General features: G+C 45.2%; 1 protein-coding gene across 3 annotated transcripts in view; it reads right to left on the bottom strand.

The window, feature by feature from the left end:
- Nucleotides 1-18,173, bottom strand: part of EXOC4 (exocyst complex component 4) — a 292,928-nt gene that overhangs the window by 236,643 nt on the left and 38,112 nt on the right. For all 3 annotated transcript variants that reach the window (XM_048301012.1, XM_048301013.1, XM_048301015.1), the window contains 2 exons: nt 13,651-13,894; nt 9,059-9,236 (listed from right to left, as the gene is read on the bottom strand). In XM_048301012.1, coding sequence (XP_048156969.1) covers nt 9,059-9,236; nt 13,651-13,894 — 422 coding nt within the window. The remainder of the gene's footprint in view (nt 1-9,058; nt 9,237-13,650; nt 13,895-18,173) is intronic.

Here is an 18,173-nt window from a genome sequence, read left to right as displayed (position 1 = left end):
TTTCACCTCAGGTCAGCCCTTGGAAAAGGCGGCACCCAGGCCATCCATCCAAGCTCCTGCTCCAAGCCTTTTCCAAAGGAGGTTCAACACAGGAGAAGTGGCCAGAAAAACAGCTCTCCTGCCTATTAAAAAAAATCAAAAATTACACTAAATGTTATTTTTCTTGGAGGTTTACCTTCCTCTACAACCATGTTATTACAATAAAAAATTAGATCTGGGATTTTCCAAAGAATCCGAAGTAATTAGTTGTCCAATTCCCACTAGATTGCCAAGGGAGTTAGATCCTAAATGCCTTTGGCTCTTTTGGAAAGCCTCATCCATCACAGAAATTCATAGGACGGTTCACCAGAAACTGCAGAAAAACAAGGCCTGAGTTAACAGTCTGGGAATTATTTTTATAGCACTTTACAGGGCCCCTCAGTCAACACGGCACTGGGAATAGTGGGCACCACCACCACACTGTCCACGAGAAAAGCTCTGGAAAACAACATTTCACCCACAGGAACAGCGGCAAGAAGTGATCAGTGACATTGCAAGGCTCTGGAAAAATAAAAATAAAGGGCAAAGCTCCACTCAATAAAAGCACCAGGCCCACAGAGGGGAGCACCAGGGATTTTTCCTTCTCTCCTGGTGCTGCTCTTTAATATTTTGGGGTTTTTTTCCAAGCAAATGCAAAGCAGAGGAAGTCCAGCTTTTCTGACTGCAAAGAATGGATGAACAATGCAACACTGGTGTTCATTTAATCAGATTGCAGCTCCCAGCTTCACCCGGGGCACACCCACAGCCACAGTTCTTCGGCCTCTGCCAGTAAATGAAGACCCCAAAGAGCTTTCCAAGGCATTTAATTACACACCGAGAGTAGAATCACTGTGTACAGGCCACACTTAATTACCTGATCCCCTCTTGTCCCCCTTTTCCCAGGTGGAAATGGGTTTTCATGGCTCCTAGCATGGACACAGTGATTCCTCTGCAGTGGTTTGATTACAACCAACAAGGAACATGATGGTAAATCCTGCTGTTGTTTTTGTACTTATATTCTGTATTTTGATAGATAAGCGTCTTTCCTGTCCTAGAATCACAGGATGGCTTGGGTTGGAAGGGGTCTTGAAGCTCATCTCATTCTAGATCCTTTCCAACTCAAACCATTCCGTGATTCTCCAATTAGGAAAAATCCTCCAATCTAAAAGCATGTAAAACCAACCAAAAAAAAAAAATCAGTGAGATGAAACAAATTTAATCTTTTATTTTAGTTCAGATTTTTGAAATAGTCTTTTTGGTTCACTTAAAAAAAAGAGGAAAACAGAACATTTATAAAGAAATAAAATATTAATAAAGAAATTTAAAAATCATTCCGGAGTCTGCCGATGTCATATTGGCACTTCCCACAAAGGAAGGACAATCTAACAGAGGGATGAAATGCAATCCAGATTTTCTATTTTTTCTACAGCCATGAGAACAGAGGGAAAGCAGCTTCTCCCCAGTTTATTTGTGACAAATAAATGGAGTTTTAAGTGCATTTAGACGTCCAAGAATGCTGAACCCACAGAGCCATTACCAGAACACCGCTGAGCGGAACAGAAGGGTTTGGGGGTGGAGGGGGATTGATTGTTCCCAACATGAATTGGGAGTTTGTCATTTCCCTCAGAACAGGCAGGCTTGGAGCTGTGCAGCCTCTCTCAGCCCAGAGAACACCAGTGAATCATCAGCCACTTGCTGCTGGCTTGTACAGACACATTTCCATGAGATATTTGGAAGGCGAGTGGCTAAAACTTGGTACAGCAAATATGGCTCAGGCCAAAAAATGAATATAAAGTAATTAAGAAAAAGGTTTCAAGGATGATTATGTGCTTAAATATTTTTTTCAATGTGCCCTGGCAGTGATGGACCTGCCCTCAAGAATCACATCCCAACTCAAGTCTTTATTATCCATCATTTATTATCTTTGTTTTATCTACTGAAGCCCTTGTGCACATAGAAACACAATGAGCTACTGCTCAAAACCCACCAAAGGATATTTGCAAAATAAAACCACTTCAAAAGGCAGCTGGTCAGCATAACCATAAAAAAAGTACAAAATAAAACACCAAAGCTTGCACACGAAGGTTGGATGGGGCATGGAGCAACGTGGGATAGTGGGAGGTGTCCCTGCCCATAGCACAGGGTTAGAATGAGATGATCTTGAAGATCCTTTCCAAGCCAAACCATTCTGTGATTCTGTGAGAGAATTTTGGCTGATGCAATTCTGTAGTTTCCTACATAACAACAACAAAAAAAAAGCCTTCAGGCCCCCCCAAAATAAAAGCAGAGATTTCCTATCTGAAGAGAAACAGCAAGAGCTGGAAAAGCTCAGGAAAAAATAAGATTCTACCTCAGTATTTTGCAAATGTCACGCATGGGAAGCACAAGAAGAACAGCACAGGAGCAGAAAGGCTTTTAAGCAAAACAATTTCCAAACATTTCCCTTGGAGATCAGCTTCTCTCTCCCATTAGCAGGAATTTGCCTGCATGGATCCCTCTGCTCTGCTGGCAGAGGAGGAGTCCTGCAGGGAAGACATGAGGAGTTTTTGGCCTTTTTCCTTTCACAGTGGTTTGATGGTGCTGGGAAGGGAACGTGTGGCTGCTGTTAAAGCCACTCACACAGGGACAGAGCGTGAGCTCAGCACATCAAAAGAGAAGTTTTGTAGTCCTGTCAAACAGGGCCACAAATGCTGATGAACTCCTTGTAGCACCTCCTAATTCCAGCTGACAGCGGGGATGAAGTGCAGCAGACACCGACAGAAAACGGGAAAAAAAATCCACATCAGAGCTGACAAAACTGTTCAAAAATGGTTAAAATAAAAGATATGGCACAAATCCTCAGCAGAGTTTCCATTTCTTCCACATCATCCCATTATTGATCAGCTCCAAGAGGATGAAGGTTACCAAGCCCTGTACAGGCTGGGAATTCTGCATCCTTTACTTCCAAAACTCCGATTCCTGCTGGAAATACAGACACACATCAGGTGTGATGGTCACTTCACACCCCTCTCAGTACTTGTCAGAGAATATTCCAACTTGGGAAAGAAAGGCTTCCAAGTGGCATCACTGGGAAAAAAACTGGAAAAAACTCTGTTTTCTCAAGTTGTATCAATTAAAAAGAATTTAATGATGGCCCAGGGTTCACAAGGCACAGGTTTCGTGCCAGCTGCCAAATATCAAAGTAGGGAACATGTCATTCCCTATCCTGTATTCCCAACCTTTTCCTCTCAGCCTAACACCCAGCAGAGCTGACTTTGACTTTCACAACTCCACAAAACAGCTTTGTGAAATTATTTCTCTCTACAAGAATTTGGGCACCTTTTTCAGCACCTTCAGCAGACAGTTGAAGATACTTTTAACTCACATGGATTTAATTACTTGAATATTTAGCCAGAGATTCCAAAACCCCTTTAAAACTATAAAATAACTAAATATGATCAACAATTAAAAGGAAAATCCACCTTAAATGAAGTTCAGAGCAGCTTGATGCTCTACAGCATGGAAAAAAGATGATGAATTTTTTCCTTGCTCATAAACCTGCAAATATTTCATTACAGGAGTTAATATATTTTTTTAAAGTCACCCAAAAGCTCATTGACCTCCTCTGCACTGAACTGAACAAGTGTCTGTGCGCTGCTCAAACAAATAATTTTTATTCTGGGCTTTACTTCTTTTGAACTTCAGCATAAATGTTGAGTGTTTATGAAATGCACTGGATCAACAGCTCCAGGATAAAAAAAGTCTCCAAACAAAAGTTGCTAATGCAGGAGTATTGGAGAAAAATTCTGCTCTGTCACCCTGCTAACAGAATTTAATATAAAATATGGCACAGCTCAGTTAACAAGGTCCATTCCTGGGAAAGAAAATAATCCAATGTCTGTAGCCAGCTCAGCTCTGGAGCTCGTCCAGGTACCTGTTACCACATAATTCAGTTAGTTCTGAACACAGCTCAGCCTGGATCATCCAGTCAAAGAGAAAACAGATCGATCTGGGGCATTTCTACTTCATATTCTTTGTTTTTCAGGATGCCATTGCCATCTCCTGTGGATTGCATGAGATGTCTCTGCACTTCCTGACATCACCTTTATCAAGGTCATTTCCATCACCCCAAATTCCAAGTGCATCTTCTTAAGAGCTTGAGAAAGGTACCAACTCATTTGCTGTTTGAAATTGCAAGAAAACCTCAATTTTCAGGCAAATTGGAGCAAATCTATGAAACATTTTAATAGAGAGGGAAGGCAGGACATTACAAACCTTCTTGGCAAGGCCAAAATTTAAAGAAATACCTCCCTGCAAAATCAGCTGGTGCCTTCCTAGATCCAGAAAGATGAAACTCTTCCTGGACCATGAACCTCCCCAGAAATTCTCATGCTCTTAGCAGCACATATTTGCAGAAAACACTGTAACACCCTGCTGGATTTATTCCTGCATGTGCTGAGCTCACTTCAAATAACAGGAGGAGAAAAAAGGATCAAGTGACCTACTCTAATTATTTAAATTCCATTTTTAAATGTAAGCATTCTGAGAAGTGGAATTCTCCCTCCTCACTTTCTCCTGCTAGAGACTGAGTGAAACTGTATTTTTTAAAGCTGCAGACAAATCCCTTTTATGACCAATGTTCTCTCGGTGAGATGAGCATTGATGAGACAAACCAGTCAGGAGTCCAAGGGCAGCAGTTCCACACACTTAAGACCATTTAAAAAGAACCACAAAGACTGTCAGGCCCATTATTTGGAGGATGACCACAAAGCCATTAAATATCTGTGGAGACACTTAGTGAAAAACAACTGCTTCAGGTTCAAAACATCACCTGGTGAACTTCTTAAAGGCAACAGCAATTTCAGATATTGCTCTGGCATTCCAACCAGGATTTATGGCTCTCATGCAAGGAGCTGATTTTACTTTCTAAGCATCAACTGTGCCACAAACAGTTCATTCAGCTTTTAGATGCGAAGGTTCAGACCTGTGCTGAGCCACCCAGCAAAAGCCCCTTGGGTTCTCCATGAGCAGCCCCATGGAGCAGCTTCAGCTGATAGAAAAACCCTTCCCTTGCCAGGAAAAAACCCTTTCCCTTTCCTTTTCCATGGTTTATTCCCTCTCTCGCCTGCTCCTGTGCCAGCCCTGCCACAGTTCAGGGACCTGAGCGAGCAGAAAAAGCAGCCAGCAGCAAACCCTTGGCCAAATCAGCTCCCTCAAATTAGATTCCTGACAGGAGAATGAGCAGCGCTGCCAGAGCAAAGAAAACATCCTGGGCTGTGGAAAAGGAAGCACTGGGATGACAGCACAGCTGGCAGAGGCTGGGATGGAGCTGAAGCCTCCCCACACCTTTCCCATCGAGTAACTGAGACTGCTGAACTGCAGGGGCTTTCCCCTGCTCACCTGCGTGCCGAAGGGAACCAGTATTTTATGCCATTAATTTGCTTAAAAACCAGAGAGGGACTCAGGTTCCTGCAATGCCCTGAAATGCATTCCAAGTGCTCTCCCAGGACTCCTGGACAAGTGTGACACAGCAAACGCATTTTAAATGCGGCGTTTCTGCAAGATCACTTACGCCAGACCCAGCTGTGAGACACAAAATGACCCCATTTCCCTGCTCCCTCCATCAAATGCCATTCCTGTTTTTCAGGAAAGATACGAGGATGGTGGAGCATCCTTAAGAGAGGTTTCTCAATGCACAGTGTCTGAAATCTCCAGCTCTGCAGTAGCACAACAGGAGTGTGTGGGCAGAGAGGAGGCTTCAGTTCCTCCTTCCCCAGTTTCCTTATGTTTTCAGCAATGTTTGGGCTGCTAAATGACACCAATTTTGGAAAACACAGGAAAGCATTAGACAGAAAATCCCCAAAAAAGGAACATATTAGTTGTCAGTGTCTTCTCAGTAGACAGCCCACCAGAGAGCCCGCTGAAGATTTATGTCCCAGAGCATACGTGTGATTTTCCCTCTCTTCTGTGGGAGGATGAAAAATATAGACCCTTAAAAAATTGAGAATCATCAGCTACAAATTCCAGCACTAAGGAAGGAGAGATGATCTCCTCCTTGGAGGCAAACAGCTGCAGCCTGAGCTGTTAACAGGTCATGTCACCAACAGGACAAGTCTTTAGTAGCTTCTCCTGCAGCAGGGTCCTGCACCACTGCCCTGGCTCCTGTCCCTCCAGGCCTTGGCCCCAGTCCCTCTGCAGCTCTCCTGGAGCCCCTTTAGGCCCTGCAAGGGGCTCTCAGCTCTCCCTGGAGCCTTCCCTTCTCCAGGTGAACACCCCCAGCTCTCCCAGCCTGGTACAGAGCAGAGGGGCTCCTCTGGACTCATTCCAACAGCCCTGTATGATCCAGCACAGACACTGAATTGTCCCAGAGAACCTCAGAATTCCCTCAGTGTTTTATCCTGACCCAATCACTCACGTCAGCACATGGCTGCTGGAACACAGCTCCCAGTTCTCTCCAGCCAAACCCCTGATCCTACAGTACTGAGGCTGGTCAGGAGGATGTTCCACCCACTCGTGCACTGAAGAGCTCGATTAGCTCCACACAAAATGCTGAGTTAAAACTTAAAACAACTTTCACCCCTCTCCTGTTGATGGACCACCATGACCACGGACTACGCTGGCTCTGGGACAAGGAAATCACTTCAAATGGTGTTTTCCTGAACAAGGCTGCTCTAATATTTTGACAAACTGCTTATTTTTGTTTGTTTGTTTTCTAGCAGTCCACTACCAACTGGAAAAGGTCACTCTGTCTTCTGTGTTATTCCTCCATTCTCAGAGAAGGTCATTTAATATCTGCATGTTCTGTACCTCAACACTGCGCAGGGCTGAGCCACCTCTCACCCTACACCACAGTGGCCTGGTGCAGTTATTAGGGAGCTTTCAGAAATCCAGCTCCAAGAACGAGCTGCAGAAAACAACTCATTGCCCACAAAACCCCATTTCCAGCCCACCACGAGCTGCCATTGTTTTGTACAGACATGCAGAGATAACCCTGCTGTCCCAAATTTCACACGCAGAGATGCACAATGCACACGTACAGAACGCTATCCCTGTGAACTGCACCCGTGTGATACTGTTCTGCTGTGGTGATGGAATTCCATTCATTAGGATTTGAAGGAATTCTATCACTTCCCTGAACCACTTCCTCCAAGTTTTCAGCCTCCCCCAACAACTTTAAACACTTTTAAAACTGAGTTTTCTGCTCCCCCTGCTGCAGACATAAGATCTCCTCTCCAAAAATTATCCTTATTCAGAAAAGCAGGCTAGAAATAATTCAGGCTTTGGGATCAAAGGTTTTCTTCAACTCTAAGGTAAAAACATTTTAAGCCACTTGAGTGGAACTGAGGTACAAACACCCACAAGATTTTGAACAAAGAAATGCAGCATTTCCTCCCTTTCATGCCAGTCAATGCTCATCTCTTACCATAAACCAGCAAGAGATTATGGATCTTAAAGTGCTGCTTTTATGCATTGTAAAAGCTCTTTTGGAAGCTTTTCTGACTCCCCCCAACACCCAAGAGCAATGAAACCTTTTCAGGTGGGTTGTTGTGTTTTTCTTGGCACATCTTTTCCAGACATCTTGGTCAGACATTGTCTCCCCAGCACAGAAACAGTTTCACTCCTCACTGCTCACACCTCCACAGGCTTCAAGTTCCATCAACGTTGTTCAGGAACAGCCAATAGAAATCACTCCAAATTTCACCACACACCAGGACTGAAACCATCCCAAACTCCCACAGAGGATGGGAATATCCAGCCTTGATGTTCTGCTACACTGAAGGAAAAAATCTTGGGAGGATTCTTACTCCAAGCTTTTGTCTTTCTGGAGCAAAGTCTGCAGAACTCAAAGCTTAAAGTTTTTGTGGACCTCATGGATCACAGGAAGGTGGCTGCAGATTCTCCATTCCAAACCCATTCCACATGTCCTTAAATTTAATTCTTCCCTTTTATTCTACACTTCTTTATTCCCACTTCAATTCTGTGACATCCTTTTGTTTAGAAAACCCATCATGAACCTCTGGCTGGACATTCCCAAGCAAATTTTTGCAAGAACAGTATTGAAGGGAGGTGGAAGTTTGTGTCATGGAGAAAAGTGATCAAGATTTCTTTAATAATAATTCCTCTAGAAAGACAAATATGTGGGTGAGGAGTCAGTGGAGGGGATTGAGGGCCCACACCTTACATTGATCATGTGCAAGTATTTAAATTCATACCATGCACACAGTTGGGATGTTTTGTGTAAGCAAAAAAACTGCATCACTGCACAGCCAAGCAATCCTGCAGAGCAGCAGCTACAAACCAGCCCAAAACTGAAGAAGTGAGTTCGGGCAGGAGGCAGAGAACATTTTCCATCACCGGCCCAGAGCTGGAATGACCACCATGAATCCTTCCACCTCCTATAAATAATGCCTGGCTCACTTCTTTGACCTCCTCTATCACATCCCACGTGAAGTTCTACATCTGTGCACTGTGTAAAAAGGTAATCCTCAAATAAATAAATAAATAAATAAATAAATCTAATAAACATGTGTGAGCCTCACAGCAAGAAGGAGAGAACAGACATGACAGATGAGAGCTCTGCTGCTTGAGAGAGCCTCAGATCCCCAGGTGAGAGGCACGGCACCCGAACAAAGCCTAAGCAAGGTACAGCTTTAGTCTTTTGCAGTTAAGAGGAAGAATCAAACAAGAGTTTGCTGAAAACATGCCGGCAGCAAGTGTCTCAGCTGCCTATAACCCAGCCATGATGACAGCAGAAGACAAGCCATTAGAGCTGTGACACTTTATAAGACAGGCATGACATGGTAACACAGAACAAAAATGTCACTTTGAAAGCTGCTGATAAATCACTTGGTAGGCAAAAGGAATCAACCTTTCCAAACACCATAAGGATGAATCCACGGGATTTTTCTTGCTGATATTTAAGCTCTTTGGAGTTTTACAATCTGTTGTAAATGTGGCCACTTACCAACAAATCAAGACAAATTCCAGCACTGCTGAATCTCAAGCATGACAGGCATTTACTGGCACGATTATAAAGGCTGCCAACATGAGGGATTCTTACCTGCAGGACATCCTGGATCTTCACCCACACATCCACCATGTCGTAGAGCTTGATCTCCCCATCGTACTGGCTGCAGGGGGAGGCCACTGTCTGCTGCAGGTGGCCCAGCACCACCGAGTGCGCGGCGGCCACGGCGTTGAACTTGTCAAAGAGCAGCTCCAGCAGCTCCAGCAGCAACCTGGGAAGCACGGGAACAGCTCTGCTCAGCTTCTGGAACATTCCACAGGCACACATCAGAGCAGTGGGACAGGGGACTGTGGTTTTGTGTCCTGTTTTGTGACATGCTGAGGTCACCTGGCTTCAAACCCTCTGTGGACTCACGGTTTCAGCTCAGGCTTGGTACCTGAACACTCCTGAGGATTTTTCTCCTCATTCCCTTCCTTCTACCAGCACTGCCCATTTTTAAAGTGTCCTACTTGGGGCTACAGGGAAGATAAACCCATTAATAACTCCACAGTAATTAAATTGGACTAACATAGTATTAGACACCATTGTGAGATTCCAGGTAGGGCTGCAAGCAGGGAGGGAAACAACCTGGCTCTTCCCCCAGAAGAAAACACAAGTCTCAGGGTAAGAAAAACTGACTTACCCACACAAACAGGATAAAAGGAATTCTTTTTGACTTATTAAAATACTATGGCAGGTTTCAAACAACAGGACATAGCAGAAAGCTAAAATATCAGCCCTCATCACTTTACCATGATTTTACTGCTGTACTGGTTATAGTTATAACCTCATCTAAATGTACTGCTCTGTACCTGCTCCTATGGTTCCTTACTGCCCAATTATCGTAATTAAAGCACTTTTGCAAGGTCCTGAACAGTTTGTGACGAGGCAATGCCATCCCACTTTCTACCATTTGAGAACAGAAAAATTCCGATGGAGTTCACTGCCGTTTAATGAGCAACTCCAGTCCCCACGTAACCCCACCAAAACGTGACGATAACACTTCCCAAATCCATATGTTAGGCACTTCTAGCTCTGACAGACAGGCTCCATCACATTTCCTGCAGCAGCTTTGGAGCCACCACATGCTCTGAGTCTGCCCAGCAGAAGCTGCGATCCCCAGGGCAGGACACAGGATCGGCAGCGGAGCTGGAGCTGCTCCCACTCCTTCTCCAGCACACTTCAGTGTTCACAGAAACAGGGAATGGGTTTGGGGAGACCCTCAAGATCGTTCCTTTGCACCATCCCAGGCTGCTCCAAGCCCCAATGTCCAGCCTGGCCTTGGACACTGCCAGGGATCCAGGGGCAGCCCCAGCTGCTCTGGGAATTCCATTCCAGCCCCTGCCCACCCTCCCAGCCAGCAATTCCCAATTGCCAATCTCCCATCCAGCCCTGCCCTCTGGCACTGGGAAGCCATTCCCTGGCTCCTGTCCCTCCAGGCCTTGGCCCCAGTCCCTCTGCAGCTCTCCTGGAGCCCCTTGAGGCCCTGCAAGGGGCTCTCAGCTCTCCCTGGAGCCTTCCCTTCTCCAGGGGAACATTCCCAGCTCTCCCAGCCTGGCTCCAGCTCTCTGAATAAATTTGTGCCCTCCTCGACTCAAAAATAAAGAGCCACTGGAACCAAGACACCTATGTAAACAAAACCCAATAAACTGCATAGCCCTTTTCTCCATATTTCAGGATAGCAGCAAATGCTAAAGAACTGACATTACAGAACCAAATTAATTCCCTACCACTGAGAAAATGTTATCAGTGCCAGCCCAGCTTCCAGCAACATCCCATGGCAAGCAAGAGCTCAGGTATCCCTACACCTCCTTGCTGCCCCAGCAAAGAGCAGTTGTGCAGAACTGAACTACCCGGAGAGTTGGACAAATTCACTTTATTCTCACTAAATGAGCCTGACCTCACATTATCAACTTGTTTATGGAGCCATTACTAAAACAATACTACACTGATCAGATCCTTTTGTTTGAAATTCCAGTGTCTCCCTACTCCCACATTCCAGACTGATGGACATGAAACCCCCCAGATCCAGACTCCACTGTCAGCAGCTGCCACCCCAGTCCATTTTCCGTATCTCCCTGTTTTCAGCTTAGCCAGCACCTCTTATCTTAATTTTTCCTTTCTCTGAAAGTCCTATAAATCTGTCAGGTCATTTTGGAAAGAAGGTGACCCAAAAGAGGCACAGGCAACGAGACAAAACCCATCAGATCATCTGACCTGGATGGGGTTGGAGCAGCGAGTGCCCTCAGCTGAACAGGGACACACAATGACAGGAGCCTGGCTCAGGCAATTTGTCACAGCCACCCCGTAACCCCTGCACCCAGAGAGAGGGGAAATGTGCTGGGGACAGTGACACACACCCAGAAGGGACTTCCAGTGTCCAGGCAATAATGGGAATGAAGTGATGCACAGTGACTGCTGCCACCTGAGCGAGGACATTAATGACAATTCAGGCGTTCCAGCAGCGATGATGTCTGTGCCTGGTCAGAGGGCTGGCCTGGACATAATTCCTGTGGTTATTTCAAAGCCTGGAGATGAGGTCAAAAGTCAAAATATAATATGGACATGTAGGGAAAAGCACATGGAATCCAAGTGATAGGATTTAGGAGCAAAATTGTCAACGCCCCATCTCTTTTTGGACTGAATTTTCAATATTTTCTTACCAAAATGTCCCATAAATCTGTCCCTCAAGTAGGCATCCATCCACATTGTTATTCTGGAGTCCAAACTCTTCCGAAATTGAGGACAGCCCCAAAGGTTTGTGTGGCAGCACCCCAAGGTAACTCAGCACGGCCTCTTCTGGGACACTTTGCCCCCCACAACCCCAGATAAGGACTTCTAAACACAAAGGTGTGACTAATGAGCCGCTAATTAAGGATAAAGCAGCAGCAATTCCTATATTTAAGCCTTTATGCACAAACTTCTTTCAAGCACAGAGATCTAAAAATGTTAGAGGGTTTTCCTGGACTTTAAAATGGTCCACTTAAAGCTGAGCTCAGCTAAAATGTGGTGAGATTCAGGCAGAGTTTTCAAAGTTATCTTCTCCCAGGGACAAGGAACTACCTGGAACCTGCTCCTGCCCTTCCTGAAACTCTGACGATCTGAGAGAGCACCCAAAGGTGCACGAGAGACAGCATTACTCTCTGGGAGCTGATTGCTTTAGAGTCATCACAAACCAGAAACATCTTGAGTTTAAAAACTTGGCAGTAATTAACTGTATTTTTATACACAAGTGTAAAAGGTGGCTGCAGAAAACTACATGGGAAAGCTGACTAGAGAAGGAAGGAAAAGAGAGTTAAATTTAAAAACTAAGAATGAGATCAGCAGTGGCTGTTATCAGTTCTGCAGCTTTTCTGGCCAGGTTGTACGAATCATTTCTCTCTTGTACAACAGGAGGGACTCTAAATAATTGTTGCATGGGGTCTCAAAAGGAATTACACCAAAATTTCCCCAAGTAGGTCATCAGCCTCATCCTCAGTCAGAATGGTTCAGGTTGGAAGGGACTTCAAGGATCACCTGACAGCCTAATGAACAGTTCAGCAGTTCTGGGCACTGCATTGTGCTCAAATCTGGGGTCTTACAGAGCTCTGTTGAAGCAGCAGGGCCTTGTTGTTGAGATTTATCTCCCCCCTGACAGCAGGAAAGTCTCTGAGCTTTGATTTAAACCTGAAGCTAATTTAAGGGGCGGGTACACCCTTCTGTACTGTAATTTATTCTTTTCAATATAAATTAATTCACCTGCTTGCTGTAAACTTCACTTGTGATTTAGGTTTAGAACCGGTTCTAATTACCTCTGTATTCAACAAGAATTCAAGACACTTTCCATGGCTCTAGAATATGAGCATCTTAAGGCTCTCAGTCTCCTACAGATGCCAAAACCCATTAAACCTTTCTGTGCCTTACTCAACCCTCTGGGCAGGTTAATGGCATTGATATATGATCTGATCCAATTTATCAATTCCAACAGACAACCAGGAGCCACACAACCTCTCCAGAGTGATTCATAAAACAAGTATCAAGAATATGCTACACTCTTGGCATCAGAAACTAAAATTCTGCCTTCTGACCCACCTAAAAAAAGCTCATTTTCACTGAGTTATCAGCATTGTAACTCTACAAATTCTTCAAAACATAATTGTTTCCACAGCAGTGCTAATGAGAGGAATTAAAAAAGAAGTCTTTATCAAGCTAATGTTTTCCTTGGGAGCGATTTCCAACTACAAATATTACACATAAAGAAGACACACTCTTTACTTTTCTGTCATCAATTCCCTTTGGACAATGATCACGACAATGTGGAGTGCCACAGATGAGTATTTCAGCTTGAAGGGATTCCTACTGGAATACTTTTTTTTTTTTCCAAAGGCCAGTTCCAGTGAATTCTGAGGAGCAGCACAAACACAGTGCTCAGTTGGCTTCCACACCTTGCTATTAACGTCAATGGGGCCGCAAAACAATTAGAGACTTGGCCATACATTTGTGGTATAATTAGTTCCATACATGATTTCAAAGCTTTGCACCTGCATCAGCTTAACTGGACTCTGCTACAGTCGAAATCACCGAGCTGAATTTTCTCATTTCAAGTCTTATTATCAATTAGGACTTTTTTTGCAGCAATCAAGGGCTGCCAGTTGAAATATCCTTACCTAGGCTGATTTTCCTGGGAAATATTCTCCCCTCTCTGGTAACCATTGTCAGCCACCTGAGTGGTGGAGCGCTTCACAATCTGCTTGAGCTCCTGTTCCAAGCGATCCTGGATGGCTTTCACCGTTTCTGGGATTTTCTTCAGCTTGGCCAGCCCTTTGATGAGTATTCCCATGAAGACAGTGCTGTTCTCCTCTGGATCCAGGTCCGTGTCTTCTTTGATTTCCAGAAGGCTTGAGTCTCGCACTGCAATGGATTTAAAAAGGCTTAATCCCAGATTTAAACCATTAAACCCAACACCAGCACCCTGAAGAAGCACGAGAGCTCCTCTGGCTTCACAGAACTCCCAGCACGTGAAGCAACCAAGGATAAAAGGAAACCAGAAACACTTGGATTTTGGGGGGAAAGCCGTGGATATTTCTGTTTGCTTGGGGGCTTCCCTAGACATAAATACAGCAGCCTGCACACTGGATTGATTTAGGAACAATTCATGGTGTAAATTCCGTGTTAGGAAACAGAGGAAGTCTGGTACAACTAACATACTCATAAATGAGAAAGTACAATATCCCTACAAATCCCTTGAATGTGTTTCAAGGAGCTAAAACCCCCTCAGTTTCATCCCCAGCTGTTCTTCCTTGCTATTTCCTTCACCAGAGAGGAATTTTCATTACAAACAGTATCAAGCTTAAGAGACTGCTGATGAATTCAGCAAAGTTTATGCTGCCGAAGTGACTGATTGTTTGATTTTATCTTTTTCTGCTTTATTACGTCTGTCAAGGGGTTGATGAAGTTACTCAAATCTTCCAGCAAGGCTTCTAGAAGGGAAAAGTGAGAAGAATTAGAGAGGATACTGCAGACATGGTCTTGAAGTAACAGGGATTGCACAGGGAGAAATCCTGTTGCTAAGCGACAGGGGATGGGAAAGCAAGAGAGACTCTGCTTGTTTTAAGTAGGTTCATTAAGCAACATTTCTTAATTTACAGATAACACCCAGCACCAACAAAAGCGTGGCTCTGTTAAAGACTGGGTGAAACATTTAATAAATATATTTAAACACTTCTGTGAAGTAAGTGTCTTCAAGGCAAACTGAATTAAAAGCATGCTGGAAGATCTACAGCCACCCTGTGCCATGCACCACGCCAGATCCTTGGATCAAAATTAAAACCCAAAGGCTGTTCCAACTGACTGGGGCTGAGCTCTGAAAAGGCTGGTGGGTGACAGATGACTCCCATGGTTTCAACTCCTCGACAGATTTTTTTTACTTCAGAACTTTTCCAAGAAGCTGAAGAAATGTCAAAAGATCCAGCAGAAGGACGTAAGGAACATGGCAGGAGTGAGGGATGGCACGTCACAGGGAGCTGTCTGAAGCTGGGACTCTGAACAGAGGAGCAGCAGCAGCGCTAAGTCAGGGCAAGATCAAGAAAACAATGGCCCAAGGATGGTGCCAGTTTATAAATGAAATCATGATAAATGATTAACCCTCCTCTCAGTGCCAAGTTTACACCAGCCTCAGGCTCAGTCAATCAAGAGGCTCCTTTTTTCCAGCAATGTGATCCCAAACTCTGCACCTCTGTATCAAACCAAGCTCACTGCACACATGGTCTCACATGTGAACACAGAGCACCAGGGGAGAGGGAGGTGAGAGTGGATCCTGCTCTGGAGCCAGGCTGGGAGAGCTGGGAATGTTCACCTGGAGAAGAGAAGGATCCAGGGAGAGCTGAGAGCCCCTTGCAGGGCCTAAAGGGGCTCCAGGAGAGCTGCAGAGGGACTGGGGCCAAGGCATGGAGGGACAGGAGCCAGGGAATGGCTTCCCAGTGCCAGAGGGCAGGGCTGGATGGGAGATTGGGAATTGGGAATTGCTGGCTGGGAGGGTGGGCAGGGGCTGGAATGGAATTCCCAGAGCAGCCGTGGCTGCCCCTGGATCCCTGGAATGTCCAAGGCCAGGCTGGACATTGGGGCTGGAGCAGCCTGGGACAGTGGGAGGTGTCCCTGCCCATGGCAGAGGGGTTGGAACTGGATGAGCTTTAAAAAGACCCCTCCAACTCCAAACCATTCCATGGTCCCATGATGACGAACATCAAGGAAGATCAAACAGTGCTTTTTTCTCTCTCACAAACACTTTTTTCAATTAAATGTGAGCAAGTTACAGAACAAGCAACTAGAAACGCCCAGAATGCATTTATTTAAAAAAAAAAAAAAAAAAAGCAGCAAAACCAGCGAGGCTAATATAAAGACATTTCAAACACCAATTGGAATTTAACAACTAGATGCAAACCTATTCCTGCTCAAAGCTCTGCTCCATCACAGACCTTTCATCCCACGGAGCTGCAAAGCCCTTTGTGGCTGCAGTCCTGGTCTCTGCCCACGCTGTTATTGTTATTTGTTATTCTCCAAAACCCACAGCAAAACTCAAGCACAGACACAGAAAATGAGCTGTGAACAGACAGCACTGGAAATGCTACAGGAAGAAAGGTTTAACCTATTCTTTTTAAAAAAAAAACCTAAATATCTTGTTTCTCTGAGTTCAATGCAGATATTTCCCAGCCTAAGCAGCCTCTCAGAGACCAGGTCCCTGTTATGAGGCTGCAGCCCTTTGTAGGCAGCTTGTAAATTATTCTTAATATCACACAATGAACACCCCAAAGGGAGGAAATGGAGCTGTAGCCAAATGTGAGGACAGCATTTAAGAGGAGTAAAAGCAGCAATCTTGCTGAGAACTGTGCCAGCACACTGAGACAAACACACTTCCATTTTCAAAAGAGCAAACCAATTTCCAGCACCCTCAAACAGGCAGGACATTGATTTACATCTCTTACAAACAAGAGCAGAGTGAGCAATTCGATATCTGGGAGCTGCACACAGGTCTGGAGGCTCTGTTAGATCTGGTTGTTTGATGAAACAGTGGGAAACCTGTTTTCAGTGTGTTCCCTGCACATTGTGCCTATTAAACAGGAGCCCTCGGTAGCTCTGGGGGCCCATTTATCTGTGAGATCTGACAAGATCCCAACCCTGGGTAACTGAGGGTGTTCTTTTCTTGTGTCTTCAACACTTCAAACGCCCTCTCCTGCCATTTAATGTCATCAAGGGGCTGTTTGACCACAAAGCTTTGGCCCAGGAAGGAGCTCCTCCTGTCCCTTTCCTCTTCCAGGAAGGCATTAAAGGACACAGGCATTTACTAAGGAGTTCACCCGGAAAACTGCAGCCCCACGTGCTGCTCCCTGTGGGCAGAGGAGTCCATGGGTGAGGAAAGCTGTCCCTAGAGATCAGCTCTCAGAAGTGAGAGCTTTGTCTGCATTTACTCCTAAACTGGGAATATGAATAACTTTGTTATTCTTTGGGATCAAGAAGTTATTCCTAGCTTTGATTCTTGGAAGGAAGGAGATGGGAGAGCAGATCTGCCACCCTGGACTGCTGGAAGGCAGACTTGGGCTTGTCCAGGAGCCTGGCTGAGACTCCCTTGGGAGCCTCTCCTTGGGGGTAGAGGAGCCCAGGAAGGCTGGACATCCTTCAGGAAGGAAATCCTAAAGGCACAGGAGCAGGCTGTCCCCATGAGCCAAGGGATGAGCAGGTAGGAAGAAAACCAACCTGGCTGGACAGAGAGCTTTGACTGGAATTCAGGGGAAAAGGAGAGTTTCTGGCCTTTGGAAGAAGCAGAAGGCAGCCCAGGAGGAATAGAAGGATGTTGTGAGGTTGTGAAGGGAGAACATGAGAAGGGCCAAAGCCCAGCTAGAACTAAACCTGGTCACTGCTATAAAGGACAATAAAAATGTTTCCATAAATACATCAGCAAGCAAAGGTGGGCCAGGGAGAATCTCCATCCTTTGCTGGATGTGGTAGAAATAGTGCCAAAAGGAAGAGCCTGAGGTGCCAAATACCTTCTGTCTCAGTCTTTAACAGCAACACCAGTTGTTCTCGGGGTGCCCAGGGGAAGGCAGGGATGGGGAGCAGAATGAAGCCCCAGAATCCAAGGGGAATGGTCAGTCCACACCACTTGGACACTCACGGGTCCATGGGGGAGATAGGATCCACCCAAGAGCTCTGCAGAGCTTTTCCACCCTCCAGCAGATCAACTCCCACCCAAGCCACAGTGTCACCGCTGAGGGTGCCCTCATCCAGGTCACTGACAAAGATGTCAAACAGCTTTCTCCAGGAGAATGTTTTGGGAAACAAAGGCTTTACTAAAGTCCAGGTAGACCTGACACATCCACAGCCTTTCCCTCATGCTCCAAGGGGGTCACTTTGTCCACAGAAGATCAGGTTGGCCAAGCAGGGCTTGCCTTTCCTAAACCCACTCTGACTGGGCTGATCCTCTTGTCCTAACCAAGTCTGCAAACCTCTTGTGAAGCAGAGGAGTTAAATACATCTTTATCAAAAAGCCTCCTAACACAACAGCTTAAAGGAATGATGATTTTGTCACATTCTCGAATAAATTTGCAGCCATTTTCACAAATTTTTCATCACCAAACCATTTTTCATCTGAAAATGCACAACTCTGTGTTGAGGCAGGCAAAAGTTGAGCCGTGGA

This window comes from Corvus hawaiiensis, chromosome 4 (assembly GCF_020740725.1).
Source record: "Corvus hawaiiensis isolate bCorHaw1 chromosome 4, bCorHaw1.pri.cur, whole genome shotgun sequence".
In the NCBI taxonomy this organism is placed as follows: domain Eukaryota; kingdom Metazoa; phylum Chordata; class Aves; order Passeriformes; family Corvidae; genus Corvus; species Corvus hawaiiensis.
Note: the sequence above shows the minus strand (reverse complement) of the source record. Positions and strands in the feature narration are given on the sequence as shown.